The sequence below is a fragment of the Elgaria multicarinata genome, chromosome 6 (assembly GCF_023053635.1).
Source record: "Elgaria multicarinata webbii isolate HBS135686 ecotype San Diego chromosome 6, rElgMul1.1.pri, whole genome shotgun sequence".
NCBI classification, from domain to species: domain Eukaryota; kingdom Metazoa; phylum Chordata; class Lepidosauria; order Squamata; family Anguidae; genus Elgaria; species Elgaria multicarinata.
In genome coordinates this window covers 52,453,671-52,468,905 of record NC_086176.1, presented here as the reverse complement: position 1 = coordinate 52,468,905, position 15,235 = coordinate 52,453,671, and the positions used below count along the sequence as shown (strand labels likewise).

General features: G+C 41.0%; 1 protein-coding gene across 2 annotated transcripts in view; it reads right to left on the bottom strand.

Annotated features, from left to right (window-relative positions):
- Positions 1–14,880, bottom strand: part of AOPEP (aminopeptidase O (putative)) — a 200,479-nt gene extending 185,599 nt beyond the window's left edge. For both annotated transcript variants that reach the window (XM_063129414.1, XM_063129413.1), the window contains exons 1-2: positions 14,818–14,880; positions 4,389–5,352 (exon numbers count right to left, since the gene is read on the bottom strand). In XM_063129414.1, the coding sequence (XP_062985484.1) occupies positions 4,389–5,167 (779 nt within the window). In that variant the 5' untranslated portion in view covers positions 5,168–5,352; positions 14,818–14,880. The remainder of the gene's footprint in view (positions 1–4,388; positions 5,353–14,817) is intronic.
- Between the last annotated feature and the right edge of the window lie 355 nt (positions 14,881–15,235).

Sequence of the window (15,235 nt, the reverse complement as noted above, 5' to 3'; positions counted from 1 at the left end):
AGGCCCCATTCTTTTATCATGATGTGTGCTGAAAGGAAAGGAAGCACAGCCAGACCACCTGTTACCTGGCACGCGCCGCTGTCCTCCCACACACTGAGACTTAACACTAGAGCTAAAAATATTCACAATAATGTAGGAGAAGATTTGAGGTGATAGAACTGACTGTCACTCTTCTGTTTATAAGCCCATTTTAGGATAAAATATAGAGGGCTTCCACACACAGTCTTCGGGGCGCCCCGAAAGCGCTTCAGGGTGCCCCGAAACTCCTAGTGTAGCTACCTGGTCAGAAGAGACGGAGGAAGAGGCGGCGGCGGCGAAAAGTTCCCAAGGCTCGGCGGCTTCCTTGCCGCCGAGCCCAACTCCCCACCGGCCTCCTGTTGCCGGCGAAAGAGCCACCCGGGTTGGAGAGCTCGGCGGAAGAAGGCGGGCTCTTCCGCTGATCTCTCCAACCTGGGTGGCTCTTTCGCCGGCAGCAGGAGGAGGCCGGCGGGGAGTTGGGCTCGGAAGCCGCCGAGCCCTGGGAACTTTTCGCCGCTGCCGCCGCCGCCTCTTCCTCCGTCTCTTCTGACCAGGTAGCTACACTAGTAGTTTCGGGGCGCCCTGAAGCGCTTTCGGGGCACCCCGAAGACTGTGTGTGGAAGCCCCCATAGAGAGACAATCCATTGGATCACAATTGTATTAGAAGGTGATGCAATTAATTGCTAATCCAGGTACCAGATATATAGATATAGATATATATCACATTCTCTCTCTCTCTCTCTCTTTCAAAGTTCATCTCAGCTTCATTCCAACAGACCTCACCCTACTACCCTCTCAGAATCAGAAAATGTATTGTTGTTTCACTATCATTTTGCTACACACAATGCTACTTCTGCATCTTCCACCACACCAAGACAACAACCGAAAAGGTCAGTACTGATATATCTACCTCACAGGATTGTTGGGAGAAGGAATTACAAATTTAAAGGATATTTCAAATTAAAAGTGTTATAACGCTGCAACCAGTTTGATGTGTCTGAAGAATTGTTGGCCTTCTGTTTCTCAAATTGCAGTCTTTATGCTACATAACACCCCCGCTCTTTCTTTCTTTTTTTTAACTGTGAGGAGTTTCACATATCTTATGTGTTATAAGGCATGAGAATAAGTTGTTCAAAGTAAAAAAAAATCCCACCGGGAACAAAAGCTCTTGCACTCAGCTCTAAAAGAAGCTCTTTGGAGACCATATCAGCCAGGATATAAATAACTATAAAAGTATCACTGACTGATTACAGAACAACTTGGGCCTAGCTCTCACTTAGGTGATAGGCTTGTGTCCAACCTGTACCCCTGCAGACTGTGGGGAAAAGTTCCTCCACACCAAAATATTCCCTCCACGTAGAAAATGTGATGTCAGAGGCTGTAGGCTAACGTAGCCTTCTCCCTGTGCTAATTTTTTGTGTACAAGGATGTTTTAAAATAATAATAATAATAATAATAATAATAATAATAATAATGGAAAAACATTCAATCAGTTGCGCCCTCACCAGCAATTGGAAGCACTTCAACCCAGAAGTAAGCTTTACCACCTTAATAAAATCTAGCCTAGCTTGAACTTTTGCCAGTCCCTCTGCAACTAGAAAGTCCTAACAAGAAAATCCTAAAAGTGGCTACATATACATGCAAACTTCAGTATCACTTTCAGGTCCTGCTGGACAAACTCTATGGACACCACAGGAAGAGAGTGGCAAATTGCAGGAAACTACCTTGTCCTTTGTTTACACAGAAAAGGCAGATTTAACAATCTAGATTTTTTTAAAAAACACAATAATTTTACAATAACTTTCTATGGATAATTTAATTATTCTATAGTCTATAGAAAGACCATTAATTAATAATTAAATTAATATTTAATTATTATTTAATTAATGGTCGCTGGAGAACATGAGCAGGAGTGTGCTATTACACTCATATTCTATTTGTTGGTTTCCCAGAGGCATCTGGTTGGCCAGTGTGAACAGAATGCTGGACTAGATGGATCCAGTTCTTACATTCTTATGATTATTCTGATATATTGTTATTCATTGTTTATATACCATTTTTCAGGACAAAGGGCATTCAAAAGCAGTGAGCAGTATGCTATACTAATACTGCAAGTGGTACCCAAGTGGGATCTTGGTTGTAAAATGCAATAAACACATAAGTCAGAGTGTTATTGCAAGGGGTTCTACCCTATTTCTTTGATTCTAAGACGCACTTTTCCCCCCATATAAACATCTCTAAAAATGGGGTGCGTCTTAGAATCCCGGGTGTGTCTTAGGGTTTTTTTTTCTGTTGGTGGTACTGAAATTAGTGTGTGTTTTACAATCGATGGCGTCTTACAATCGAAGAAATACGGTACTTCCATTCAATCGCAAATTGGCTTAACAGGCAGAGCCCAAAAAGTGCCTTGCTATTCACAGTTACCAAAAACTGAGTCCCAGCATATAGGAAATTAGAGTTCAGATGCATTCACATTCACATTCACCACCACCACCACCATCTCTCTCTCTCTCTCTCTCTCTCACACACACACACACACACACACACACACACTAGCTGTAGCAACTCATGGCTGGTATGACAATGGAAGAGGTCAAGAGACTGTAATAGAAACACTGGGGCAGGGGACATAATTTCTGCAGTGGGCATGTCATCTCTTGCCCCAGCAAGAAGAGTGTGAAAACAGAACAAAGTCGTGCCTCCATACTTCCATATTAACTTGAGCTGCTTGGTAGTTGGGACATGGGAAGGTTTTTGACCCCCGCTGAAAAAACCAGAAAGAAGGCAATAGAAAGAGAGCTACAGTGTGCAGACTAGGTGATAAAACATATCTGTACAAGGTTCACTCCAGGCTATCTTCTAGGCTGAAGATGGATATGAGGAAAGAAGAGGAAAACACATATATACACACACACACACACACACACCAGCACTGTGGCATAATGCATATATCTAATAAAAGCACAGAATTTGGGGGAAAGCTTTCTTCTCTTGTCATTTCTGAAATACCACTGACCAATATTAGCATAGGGAATCCTAGAGCAAGTGAGCATGTCTAGGCAGAGGCCTATAACCAGCTGTTCCACTTAGGATTCTAGGACAACCCAGCTTGAGCCAAGATATGTGGGAGTAATGCTGGATACAATCTGAAGGAAGGAATAGGTGGCTTCTAGCATATTGCATCTTAGTGGCTGAAGTAACTACTAAAACCTACTCATTTACAATTCAATAAAATGGTTATATACTTAAGAGCCAAAACAGAACAAGACAATAGTTGCTCCATGATCACATCATTACGTGTTTTCAAAAGGGTAAATTGAACCAGGGGAGTTATCTTCCCCCCCACCCCCATGCCGTTTTCCCAATCTGAATTGCTCCTCCTTTCTTGGAGCTGCTGTTTGCCCATGAGGCAAACATACAGGTTCCATATGGGGACTGGTATGTTCTGCCCCCAGGACAAAAAGCAGCTCCAGGAGAAGGATGTTCAGATTTGGAAAATGACATGGGAGGAATTTTAACCCACCCTTATCCTAGCCCTAATTTGAACTAAGAACGTAAGTGGAGCCGTGCTCTGTTCTCACAGTGGCCAACCAGCTGCTCACAGAAACCCACAAGCAACAGCACTCTCCACACAACTACATACATTTTTAAAATCTAACAGGTGCCAGTTGTCCTCTTAATAAAGTTTTCCGCCTATACTGAATATTAAATAATACAGACGCTAGGTTATAAAGAGAGCTGACAAATGAGTAGTAGGAATGGAGCTGAGGTGAGCCAGATGACAACAAAGAAGTAGGCGAGAGGTGTTGTTCAAGGAAATGTGTTGCATATCTTTAAACTATAATTTCTTAAATTTTCAGGGGTTTACAGCATTTTTTTTTAGAATAGTTAAAATGCATGATACATACAAGATTATATTCTGGCTGATGTCTTGTCATTCTACATTCAGATCCTAACTGAAACATTAAACTAAATAGCAACAAACAAACAAAAATGTAATATCTTATTAAAATGTAATATCTTATTACAAAGCAATCATATCCAGAACATTTTAACTTTCTATCATCAAAACACATTTTGCATTTATTACAAAATGATATCTTATACAAGCACTATTGACCCTAGGGAATTGATTAAAGAATAGAAAAATTAAAGTGCTTTATAGAATGTTTGTTTCCCACTACAATCAATTACTCCTTGTCCTGAATATTCAGACTTGATCCAAACTTAAAGTGATATAATTCTGCTAAGCTATCATGAAGCTGTGAACTTTGCATGCTTTGCTACCGATCAAAAATGATATCCTTCTTCACAATTCAACTCTGCCCCATCTGGCACATAACAAAAGAACACCTAAGACTTCTACCTACCTGTCACTTTGGTCTGTAGTCCAGCTAAGCGATCTTCCTTCTGGCTTTGTTTTGTACCTTATCCTGATGGCATGAGGGAAGTCCTTTGGCTGTCGGACACCTGCTTCTCTGATCTTCAAGCTCCAAGTGTCAGTAACAAACGGAAGCTCTCTACAAGCAGGCGCCTGGCTGCAATGCCTGTAGTAGTGAAGCTGCTCCCTCCAGTGATCTGCAGGTAATGTCACAAGTTCATGCACAATTTGATTCCTAAGATCTCTTGGATTCTTAGAAGCATCCATTAACTTGGCAGAGCTTGTAAACCTTTCAGTGCCTGGAACCACAGCAACATCTACCTCCTCGACCTTTAACACAGATAAATCACAGCAGTCCAGGACCAGCAAAAAATCTTCACTCCCATGAATCTCAATGTCACAGCAGTTCTTTGAACTAGAAATCCCAGAAGCCTGTTCCCTGTTGCCATGGCTACAGTTTTTATCAGAAGTATCATTTTCACCTTTACCACAGACAGCAAAATCATTACATCCAGTTTTGGTTGAGCAGGCACTTGCATTTGACACAGGGCCATGGTAGGTTTTATCTGACCACGTATGACGAGCTTCTTCCACGTGCTCACTGTCTCCTTTTCTGCACCTGCTGTCAGTTTCCAAAAACAGAACTATGGTGCCTCCAATAACATGGCTTTTTAAGTCCACATCCAGGTCCAATACATAATGCTTTACCAGCATGTGGTTAGTATTGGCCATTAGGGGCAGATCATCTTTGGTAAGGTCTACTTCCATCTCAATATACCGATCTTCTATACAACCATTTCTTCTTCTTTTTCTTTAAAGTGTTGCCATTTCTTCTATTCTCTTGCCAATAACAGCCAGTATGCTAAGTTTTCCAGCTTTCATAAAGAGCTGTTACATACAATAATGTATCTTAATAGAGCAAGCTGCCCACACATCACCACTTATCTCTTACCCTGTGAAGAAGAAGAAGAAAAAAGCAAACAACAGTCATGTGTCGATTTAAACTATGGCTGCAAAAATGAAGCAGCCTACACTGATTAATATTTATTATTTAAAATACTAATAAACTATAAGATACTGAGTTTGTTAGCCACATAATACATACCAAGTGTAAAAACTGCAGAAAAGGAAATTTGCAAAGAAAATTAAAAGGAAAGGTCTTCTTTAAAAAAAAAAAATTATTGAAAATATACAAGAGATACAATGATAATAATCAACAAAACAACAACAAGAGAAACAAAAAGAGAAAAAAATCAGAAAAAAGAAAAAGAAAAAAGTAAAAGAGGGAAAGGAAAAAAGAAAACAATATTCCACTATAATTCAGACAACATATGGAGATTTATTTATTTATTTATTTATTTATTACATTTCTATACCGTCCAATAGCCGGAGCTCTCTGGGCGGTTCACAAATATTTATTATAGAACATGCTCATATAAGTTAAAGTAAAAGACTCTGAGGTATATTACAAATACAGATGTAAACATAGACATTACATTAAAAGGAATGATTATGTTTTATGTAGACCAGATATTCCTAAAAGCTTTCAGAACTGGATATGTGTTACTATCTTTATTCATATATGTAATAAAGGTCCCCCACTCAGTGGCAAACGTATCTGATTTTTTTTGTCCTTTTGCTATACATAACTTTTGAGTTAATATTTCTATTAGTGCTACTTCCTATACTTTATTATACCATTTAGTTATTGAGATTCCTTGTAGATCCTTCCAATATCTGGCTATAAGCACTCGTGCTGCTATTAGGAGGTATCCCACCAATTTCTTATGTAATAGGTCTTTATGCTGTCCAAGGAATAAGTTTTAAAATGCCAGTTCTGGAGATTTAATTATAGTTGTTCTCATTATTTTTGAAATTTCCAAAAAGACTTGGTCCCAAAAATCTGAGACCTTTTTACAGTCCCACCACATATGTATGGAAGATCCTACCGTATCGCATCCCCGCCAACATTTAGAAGAACTGTTCTTATACATGTATGAAATCCTCAGAGGGGTGAGATACCAGTTTTGAGCTATTTTTATTGATGTTTCTCGAAACATGGCTGACGTGGACTTATAGGGAAATTGCATCCAAAGAAGTGAAACAAATTCTGTACGTTCTCAGTTGAAAGAAGCCTCAATAAAGCAGCACCAAAATGATCTTATTGCTACAATCCTACTGAGCTTACAGTGCAATCCTACACATGTTTACTCAGAAGCAAACCCTGTAGCAAACCCCAATAATTCAATGAGGCTTACTTCCAAGTAAGTAGGTATATGATGTGGTAGGTATAACTTAATACCTGAATTATTAAATAAATGTTTAATGGTCTATATAGAAAAAAAAGATTTATCTAGTTTTTTAGAAGTGAAATGCATCATGTCTAATGTCTCATCTCAGAATGGCAATGAATTACATCTCTGCTATAAATCTAAGTAACACGTGTGATTGAAGGCTAAATAGCCTCACATGTTTTATTCCCCAAGAGCAATAATTTAATATATACAATGTAACTCCAGGGATTAATGTACTTTTCACTTTATGGTAGGCACTTCTGGTAAATTACAAGAAAATGAGTCAATATGCAAGTAATGCATTCTACATATTCTTTTGAGATTGCTCTAGAAGATTTTTCAATAGTTAAATACTCCAGATATATAATTACATCTTAATAGGTGGAAACCTATTAACGTTCTGAATTATTAAGTTTTCATAGCAAACAAATGGGCTTCTCGTTCAAAAAAGAAATATGCAAACTCCAACACTTTGAATGAAAAGCAAAAGTTCTTCATCAATGCTTAAAACAAATCATGTTTCTTATTCTTTACCCAGTCGATTAAAAATTGCTCACAGTTACTGATCTTACTGTTTTTCCATTGCCTTCTAAACAGTACTGCATTTGTCTATCCTCTTACAAGAAGATAGTAAGCGGGAGGGGAAGAAAGCCTATTTTTTAAAAAACCTGCTTGTTTCAGTAAAGACTACACTAAGTTTTAGTGTGACCTTTTGAGCTCTAAACATCCCCATGGCATAAATATCTCAAAATGTCTTTGGTGGTTAGGTCTGGATTTTTAAAAAGAAGAACCAATAAAAAATAACTTTCTGACACTGATTTTTCATACTGGATTATCTTTGTATGTATGTGTTTTAAGGGACTGGCAGAATAATTCCAATTTACAGTTTTCTAAGTTGTTTGTGGTCCAGCTTGCTAGGGTGGGACCGAACAAAAAGCCAGCATAGTGCACAATAGGACTGGCTCGAAAACAAAATTGTCAGTGGGGGTGGGCGGAACTATTTCACAATACTGTTTCTCCTCGAATTGCTGAGTTAATTTCACAAACAGTTGATTAAATTAGTGTCTGTTGCCAGTTCTAGTGCACAGAGTGATGGAGGGAGAGCACACACTCCAAACTAGGTCTGATCTTGAATGGAGCCACTGACTGGGAAAGTACAACCTCTCCTGCCTGCACAAAGGGTACACACCACCCTGAAGCTGCCCTACGATGGAGACCATTAAATTACACGTGGACACCATTTCCTGAATGGGAAGAGGACAGGCACTGCTCTGTGAAGTGGTGTGGTGGAAATGTTTCCAGATTTTCCCCAGAACCACATTTGTCCATGAAATGTTTTCTATTTCTAAAGATGCCTTTTGGATAAAATAAATTAGTAACATAATGATTTCCCAGAGGTGTAGCTTTGTTCGTATGTGGCAGCATAAACATCAAAGGGTGCTTCCAGATGAGGCTTTTAACCCCACCTCAAATATGGAAGTTTACGTGGGGTCTAGGCAACTACGCCTTCCGTTTGTAACCCTCCCATGTTTTTCCCACCACTTCTTTTGTCTTTTTCCTTATCAGAAAAACAATCCATTTAAGATGAGAAGAAATATGTACACAATGCACTTTGATTGGTAGCACTAGGAGCCCTCTGTCTGGAGACACTCAAAGATTTCATAAGGCTCTTTGGCATTTTAATACAAGAGTAGGTGACCTTTTAGGCCTGTGGCCACATTTGGAAATTTGAAAAATTGTCCTGGGCGCAACTACAAATGGCCCCCATGGATGGGCATGGCAATTCACAAAGAACCTGCCCAGAGGAATCCATGGGAAATTAAGATGTCAGAAGCTAGAGGTTTCCACGGTGCTTTGAAACAATATCAAAGCTCAGTTAGAAAATCTAAGAATATTTTTTTAAAAAAATTGGGAGAAATAGGGTATCTTGGGGCACACCAAGGAAGGTGCCTGGGGGCACACTGATGCCCATGGACACCAAGTAGTCTACCTCTGTTTTAATATAATGAATACAATTCCAATAAAGACTTAATTATATCAATAAAAATAATTTCCAAGTAAAGTTTTCAATGTGTTTGAATATAACTTTTCAACCACATTAAGCACACTTTGATATCTGTTCAATGCTTTTGGATACTAGGTTGTTATCCCATGTAAATAATAATAATAATAATAATAATAATAATAATAATAATAATATATTTATTTATTTCTTACCCACCTCTCCCTTTGGATCGAGGCGGGGAACAACATTAGAACAGGAATCAATACATCTTAAAAATTCATGATTTAACATTGATCTGGATAGGCCTGCCGGAAAAGGCTAGTCTTTAAAGCTGCCTTAAAATCACACATAGAGATCATTTTACGAATCTCCTCCGGCAGGCCATTCCACAATCTGGGGGCGACAGAAGAAAAGGTCCTCTGGGAAACTGATGTCAGCCTAGTTTTAGCTGACTGAAGTAAGTTCACCCCAGAGGACCTGAGTGTGCGGGGCGGACTATACGGGAGAAGGCGATCCTGCAGGTAACCTGGACCCAAACCATTTAGGGCTTTAAAGGTAATGACCAACACTTTGTACTTTGCTCGGAAACTAATTGGCAGCCAGTGGAGTGATTTTAATGTTGGTGTAATGTGGTCACCCCTAGGTGTACCGGTGACCAACCTGGCTGCCATATTTTGAACTAGTTGAAGTTTCCGAACTAGGTACAATGGTAGCCCTATGTTGAGCGCATTGCAGAAGTCAAGCCTTGAGGTTACCAGTGTGTGCACTACTGTCTTTAGGTCTTCTGACTCTAACAAGGGGCGCAGCTGGCGTATCAGCCGAAGCTGATAGTAGGCACTCCTGGCCGTCACGTCTATCTGGGCTGTCATTTGGAGCGACAGATCCAGGAGCACCCCCAAACTGCAAACACAAAATAACACAGCATACTTTCTTTTTTTTAGTTCTGTTTACTAAATAGAAGTCAAATATGTGAAATCGGATCCCAGTTGATCTAGGGTACTTGGAATTTTCTGATTTGAAATTTTCTGGGAAATCAAAGGAAAGGCTCTGCCACTCCAATCTGAGGAGTAAGCCATACTAGACTAGAACCAGCACTGAAGAGCTGAGTTAGGGTGCCAAAGTGCAAATCAGGACAGGGCTTCTGCACCTTTCATGGTTTAATACAAGAGGAAATTTCCATAGTCGTAGATCGCCATACAAGCTGTACCTACTGAAGTCCCCTCTTCTATACAACTATTAAGTGCCCTCCTTTCTTCAGGATAGTGAGTGGAAAAACTTCTTCATGGCTTCTCTTTGGGATAAAACTACTCCACCAAAACCCAATGAGAGGAGTCATAGCTCACAGAACAAATAATTTCCCAGACTCAGTTCCTGACATTTCCAGTTGCAATGATCTTTTACAATGCCTCTGAGACCTTGGAGAGCGGCTCCTCTCCTAGTAGAGATATAGCTACATATCTATAGTAGATATATGGACCAAGGGTGTGAATCAATATAAGGCAGCTTCATTTGTTCTAAGGAGAGCTCTCAATGATGAGGAGAGAAGGTTACACTCTGAAATGCACTGGTATAACTTTCACCTCCAGAAGCCATCTTCTGAAACCAACAAGCAGTTAACACAGATTAGCACAGGTGTACTGCCCACTAAGGATCCCCATCAGCCAAAGTTCTACTGAACTTCCAGAAGGGAGAGACAGACACACACAGAGAGAATATCACATTCAGATTATTATTATTATTATTATTTACATTTCTATACTGCCCCATAGCTGAAGTTCTCTGAGCAGTTTACAAAGATTTAGCCACTTCAAGATTCACTTCTTAATGGGCATCAGCCTTTTCCTAAATTCAGAAGTGGAATAAGCAATCAGAAACAAGACCATATATCAAAAATATATGGTAAGACCCAAGACTCAGTGGACCTACTGATGACTCAGTGGAATGTTTTAAAAAGTACTTCATACAGATGCTCAGACTCAAAAGAAAGAGATGAGTCCATAGGAAGTACTTTGCCCTTTTAATTGACTAATCACAAAAATCTTTCCCCCCAGAACATCCCCACACCCAAACCAGGAATGCAGACATTGGTCCGCCTAGCTCAGTATTGTCGACACAGACTGGCAGTGGTTTTCCAGGGTTTCAGGCAGGATTCTTTCCTAGCCCTGTCTTGAGATGCCAGGTATTGAACCTGGGACTTTCTGCATACAAAGCATATGCTCTACCACTGAGCTCCCAGACGGCCCAGCCCACCCCAGTCCCTGTTAGGCATGAATGCCAGTGTGGGCTAAAGCACACTGCAAACATGCACTTCCATCCAAGTACTGGATGATGTATCAAAATACTGTAGCCAATCCTTTAAATTAAAGCCATATGGGCATGATGTATATGTATGTGCTTTTTATACATTACAAGAACCCTCAAGCTTGGAAAGCCTCAGTGACAGTCTTCCAAGCAATGATTTGTTGTGCATGGACAGTGTTTCCCATCCACAATTAGATCAGTTTTCCTATGCCATCTCCTATGAAAATATGGACATTACAAAGCCAGCTCTACTTAGAATTAAAATAATGATGTTACTCATTCTATGAAAACAAATCCACTAGCAATTGATTTGCAGACAACATGATCTTGTTAAATTGATCTAAAAGCAAGAAATGATTGTAGTAACTCTGTACATCACCCCCACTTATTCCTTGATTCAGAAGAGCCCCATGAAACTGTAGACTATATTCATATGTTTTGTCATTTCATTAAAATTAGAGGCATGAACCAAATTCAGAAGCCCAAGAAGGAAACAATATTTTCAAGCAAACTGGTTTTACAAGGTTTAAGACACACAGGCTGCAATCCTATACCCATTGACCTGGGAATAAGCCCTATTAAAATAGAACTTACTTCTGAGTAGGCATGTTTACGACTGCACTAAGACTATAACAGTGTGATCCTATGCATGCGTACTCATAAACCACACTGAGTTCAGTGGGGCTTACTCCCAGTAAGTGGGCATAGGATTGCAGCCTAAATCAATCAGATGGTTTTAAGACATAGCTACCAGTTGCATATTATTCTAATTAAAATAATTTGATATTTTATACAGTAATGATCAGCAAAACCAAAACCAAAAAATCCTGCCTCATATTTCTCAAATACAATTACTATTGTATGTCTTAAAAATGGTATCTACAGGATGAAAATGCCAATTTTCCAGTATGTAACTACTGCATATGCATAGCTATGTGGAGCTAATCTGAATATAATAAAAGAAACTACAAAAAAGAAAATCATAATTAAAGATGACAGTGTAAGAGCAGGATAACTAAAAGAGGGAAAGACTGACTTTGGAATCTTGAAAAGTATTGGGAAACCAAACATTTCAGCTAAAATTCTTGTGAAATGCAGAAACGTTGCTCTATGTAATTAATTGACAATTCAACAATGACAAATAGGCACCCACAGATTTGTTTTCAACCACTTCTGGCAACCAACAATTGAAACCAGATTTATAATAAACAAACCTTCAGCCTGCTTAAACCAAACATTAAAAATAGGCCAGATATGAAACCATGAATTGAGACTCTGAAATGAATAAACTTCTTTTCAAATTAGCTGACATCTACTGTAAGGATGCATGGTATACTTCAGATTTCATGACCACACAGTAAGGTTGTTTGTTACATTATACAGTTGTTTTCTCCTAACCAATAGCAACTGGATTGCAACTGCTCAACCAAGCCTACACCATCTAATTGGTCTGCAAGTCCTATCTGACATTTGATAGAAAGGCACTGCTTTCCAAGTTCCATACAGGACCGTGCATGTATGACTAATCTAACCTACGAAGTTTACCTATACAGCTCATTTACTTGAGAGGAAAGAGGGCAGGTTGGTGGACTTAACCACAGCTGTACTCAGCTCATGTTCTCTCACATTACTTCTAACCATGAATTTCAAATGGTGTTGCACACAGTAGAAAGAGCATTCCTACTTGAGCATACAATGTCTTTTTCAAGGCCCGAAAGAAAATAGAACTTATAACATGTTTCCCAACAAATCACCTCCAATATTATTTATTCTTTTATTATATTTTTAATCTGCCCAATGTTCTCTGGGCAGATTTAAAAAATACCCCCAAAATCATGAATAGACGCTGTGTTTTACCTGTTATTCAAGGATAGATACAATACATTTGGGTCAGGGAGAGAAAAACGAAATTAGAATTTGAGTTGATTTAATAATGTTTATTAATAAAAGTGTGACTCAAACATGTCTTTGCCATCACACAACAGCGTCCTGGCTCTATTTCATACATGTGAGGAGCAGGGAGACCTTAGTTGGACTTGTTACTGAATAAACATGGATACAATTGTGCTGCTAATCTGTATTCTGGGCTGTATAACATTTATTCTGGGATGCTGTGTATATATCCAGAGAAATTCATTGTGTGAACCTAATTGGGGGCGGGGCGGGGAAGATACCTAGCAAAGAAGCTAAAAAGGGTGTGAAACGGGACTCCTCCCCACTCTCCATATGAACATGCCTGAGAACCGCTAGAGTATTGCAAGAGCCCAGGCAAACAAGAAAGTCAGTAGCCTCACAAAGGGGCTGAAAGCACATCAGGTTGACCACTTCATTCCACCTGCAAACGAAGGCCCTAACATATTTTAAAGTGGGTGCTTAACTTCCACTTTAAGTCTGAAGGAAAAGCAGTGGACTGGGCAAGGAGAGGCAAGCAAATAGTAGACAATAACCTCTGCACCGTTGCCTTGCCCCATCAACAGAGGCTGGAAAACAGCAGCCAGGAGAGGCTCCCAGCCCTTAGGTTCCCTATCTACCCACCCTGGAGCACCACATCCTCTGATCTTTGCCACTTCTGGAGTCAGGCAAGGAAGTCTGCAAGCAAAAGAAGGAGCACAAGCTGCTCCTACTTCATCTCTCTTGCTCATCCTCACCGGGCACCACTGCAGGGAGAATTGGGCCCACAAAGCTGCTTAGAAAAAAGAGAAAATAAGCAGAATCTCTTCTCACTCCCCCCCCCAAGAAATGCAGCATAGAGGATTGATCATCAAATGAACAGCCACTTCATCCTCCTCTCACTCCCCTAGCTTTTTTCCCACCCCGAAGTCAGGGGAATGCCTGATGATTATTTTCAACTAGCTCAATCCTCTGCAGCATCCAATGAAAGAGGGCAACAAGCAGACACCTTTTGCTCCCTTTTTTCCAGCACCGAACAGTGAGAGACAGAAGGTGAGTGAGCCACCCACTGTTTCTCTCTGGATGGCCCCACTAAACCCACTCCTGGACTGAGGGAGGGCACATCTGAGCATAGACAGTGGCAGCCATCACTTGCCCAGTACTTGCTGCCCAATCCTTGGGCAATTTGTGGAAGCAGTGGCTACTTCTGCAAGGAGCCACTGTTGCCACTCCTCGCCCACTCTCAGGGGCAAAATCCCCATCACTGTGTTACCTAGAGGAAGGAGGACAAATGGGAGGATGAAGTGGCTGACCCTTGCATAACCAACCCTGCATGCCGCACTGCCCAGAGAGGAGGTGAGTGAGCAGGCAAAGACAGCTGCTTGAGAGCTGCTCTCCTTCTCTCTCTCTATCGCAAGCATTGAGCAGTATCCAGTGGTAGTCTACTTAGATTAGGCCCATAGGTCTACTCTGTGTATAAGTACCAGCAGATACTGCCTACTATGGGCCCAATCTTACGGTGCCCTGAGAGGGTAAGCAAGGGAGAAAAGGTAGGCGCAACAGCTGCCTTCTTTTGCTTGCACACTTCCTTCTCGCAACTCCCAACTGGCAAAGCTCAGAGGAGGTGGTGAAATATATATCCACGAAGCAGGGGGGGGGGGGGGTGTTCCCTTGCTGGGAGATTCACCTCAAGATATTGAAGGAGGGAAGAGAACGAAAAGGGGGGGTACAGACTGAGAGGGGAGAGAGATTATGGCTAGAGCAAGGAAAGGCAGCTGTCTCCTGCAACGCTTTCCCTCCTCCTCTAGTCGCTTCCTCCCCCCGCCCCTCCATACGTGCCAGAGATGGAACCGTCCGGAGGCCACCCAGTCACTAGCAGGCCCCGCAAACCGCGCAACAACAACCCAGCGGCGCGTGCCCTCGTTTACCTGACGCACCGTCAACGACTTTTGTTTGTGATTCCCGTTCCCTCCCTCCTTCCCTTACTCTCCTACCGGCTTCAGCGGCGGAGGCAGCACTTGATGACGTCGCGTGATTAGGTCCCGCCCAACCAATGTATGAATCCGTGAAACGTCTCCGCTTTCTTCCCCTTCCAAGCGCGGCCACAACCGCTTCCCACAAGTAGCCCCGCCCCTTTCGTTCCACAGCGTAGAGCTGAACCGGGCGCAAATGGTTGTGCGCGCGGAGTCCAGGGCCAGTATCTAATGGCATTTCTACACAGAGTAGACCCATTAAAGCGAATGGGCCTAGTTTGCATAGGGCTACCACTGACGACAGCGGAGTCACGTTTTTGGCTGGCTACTAAGCTCGGGGGAAATTTATTTATTTATTTATTTATTACATTTC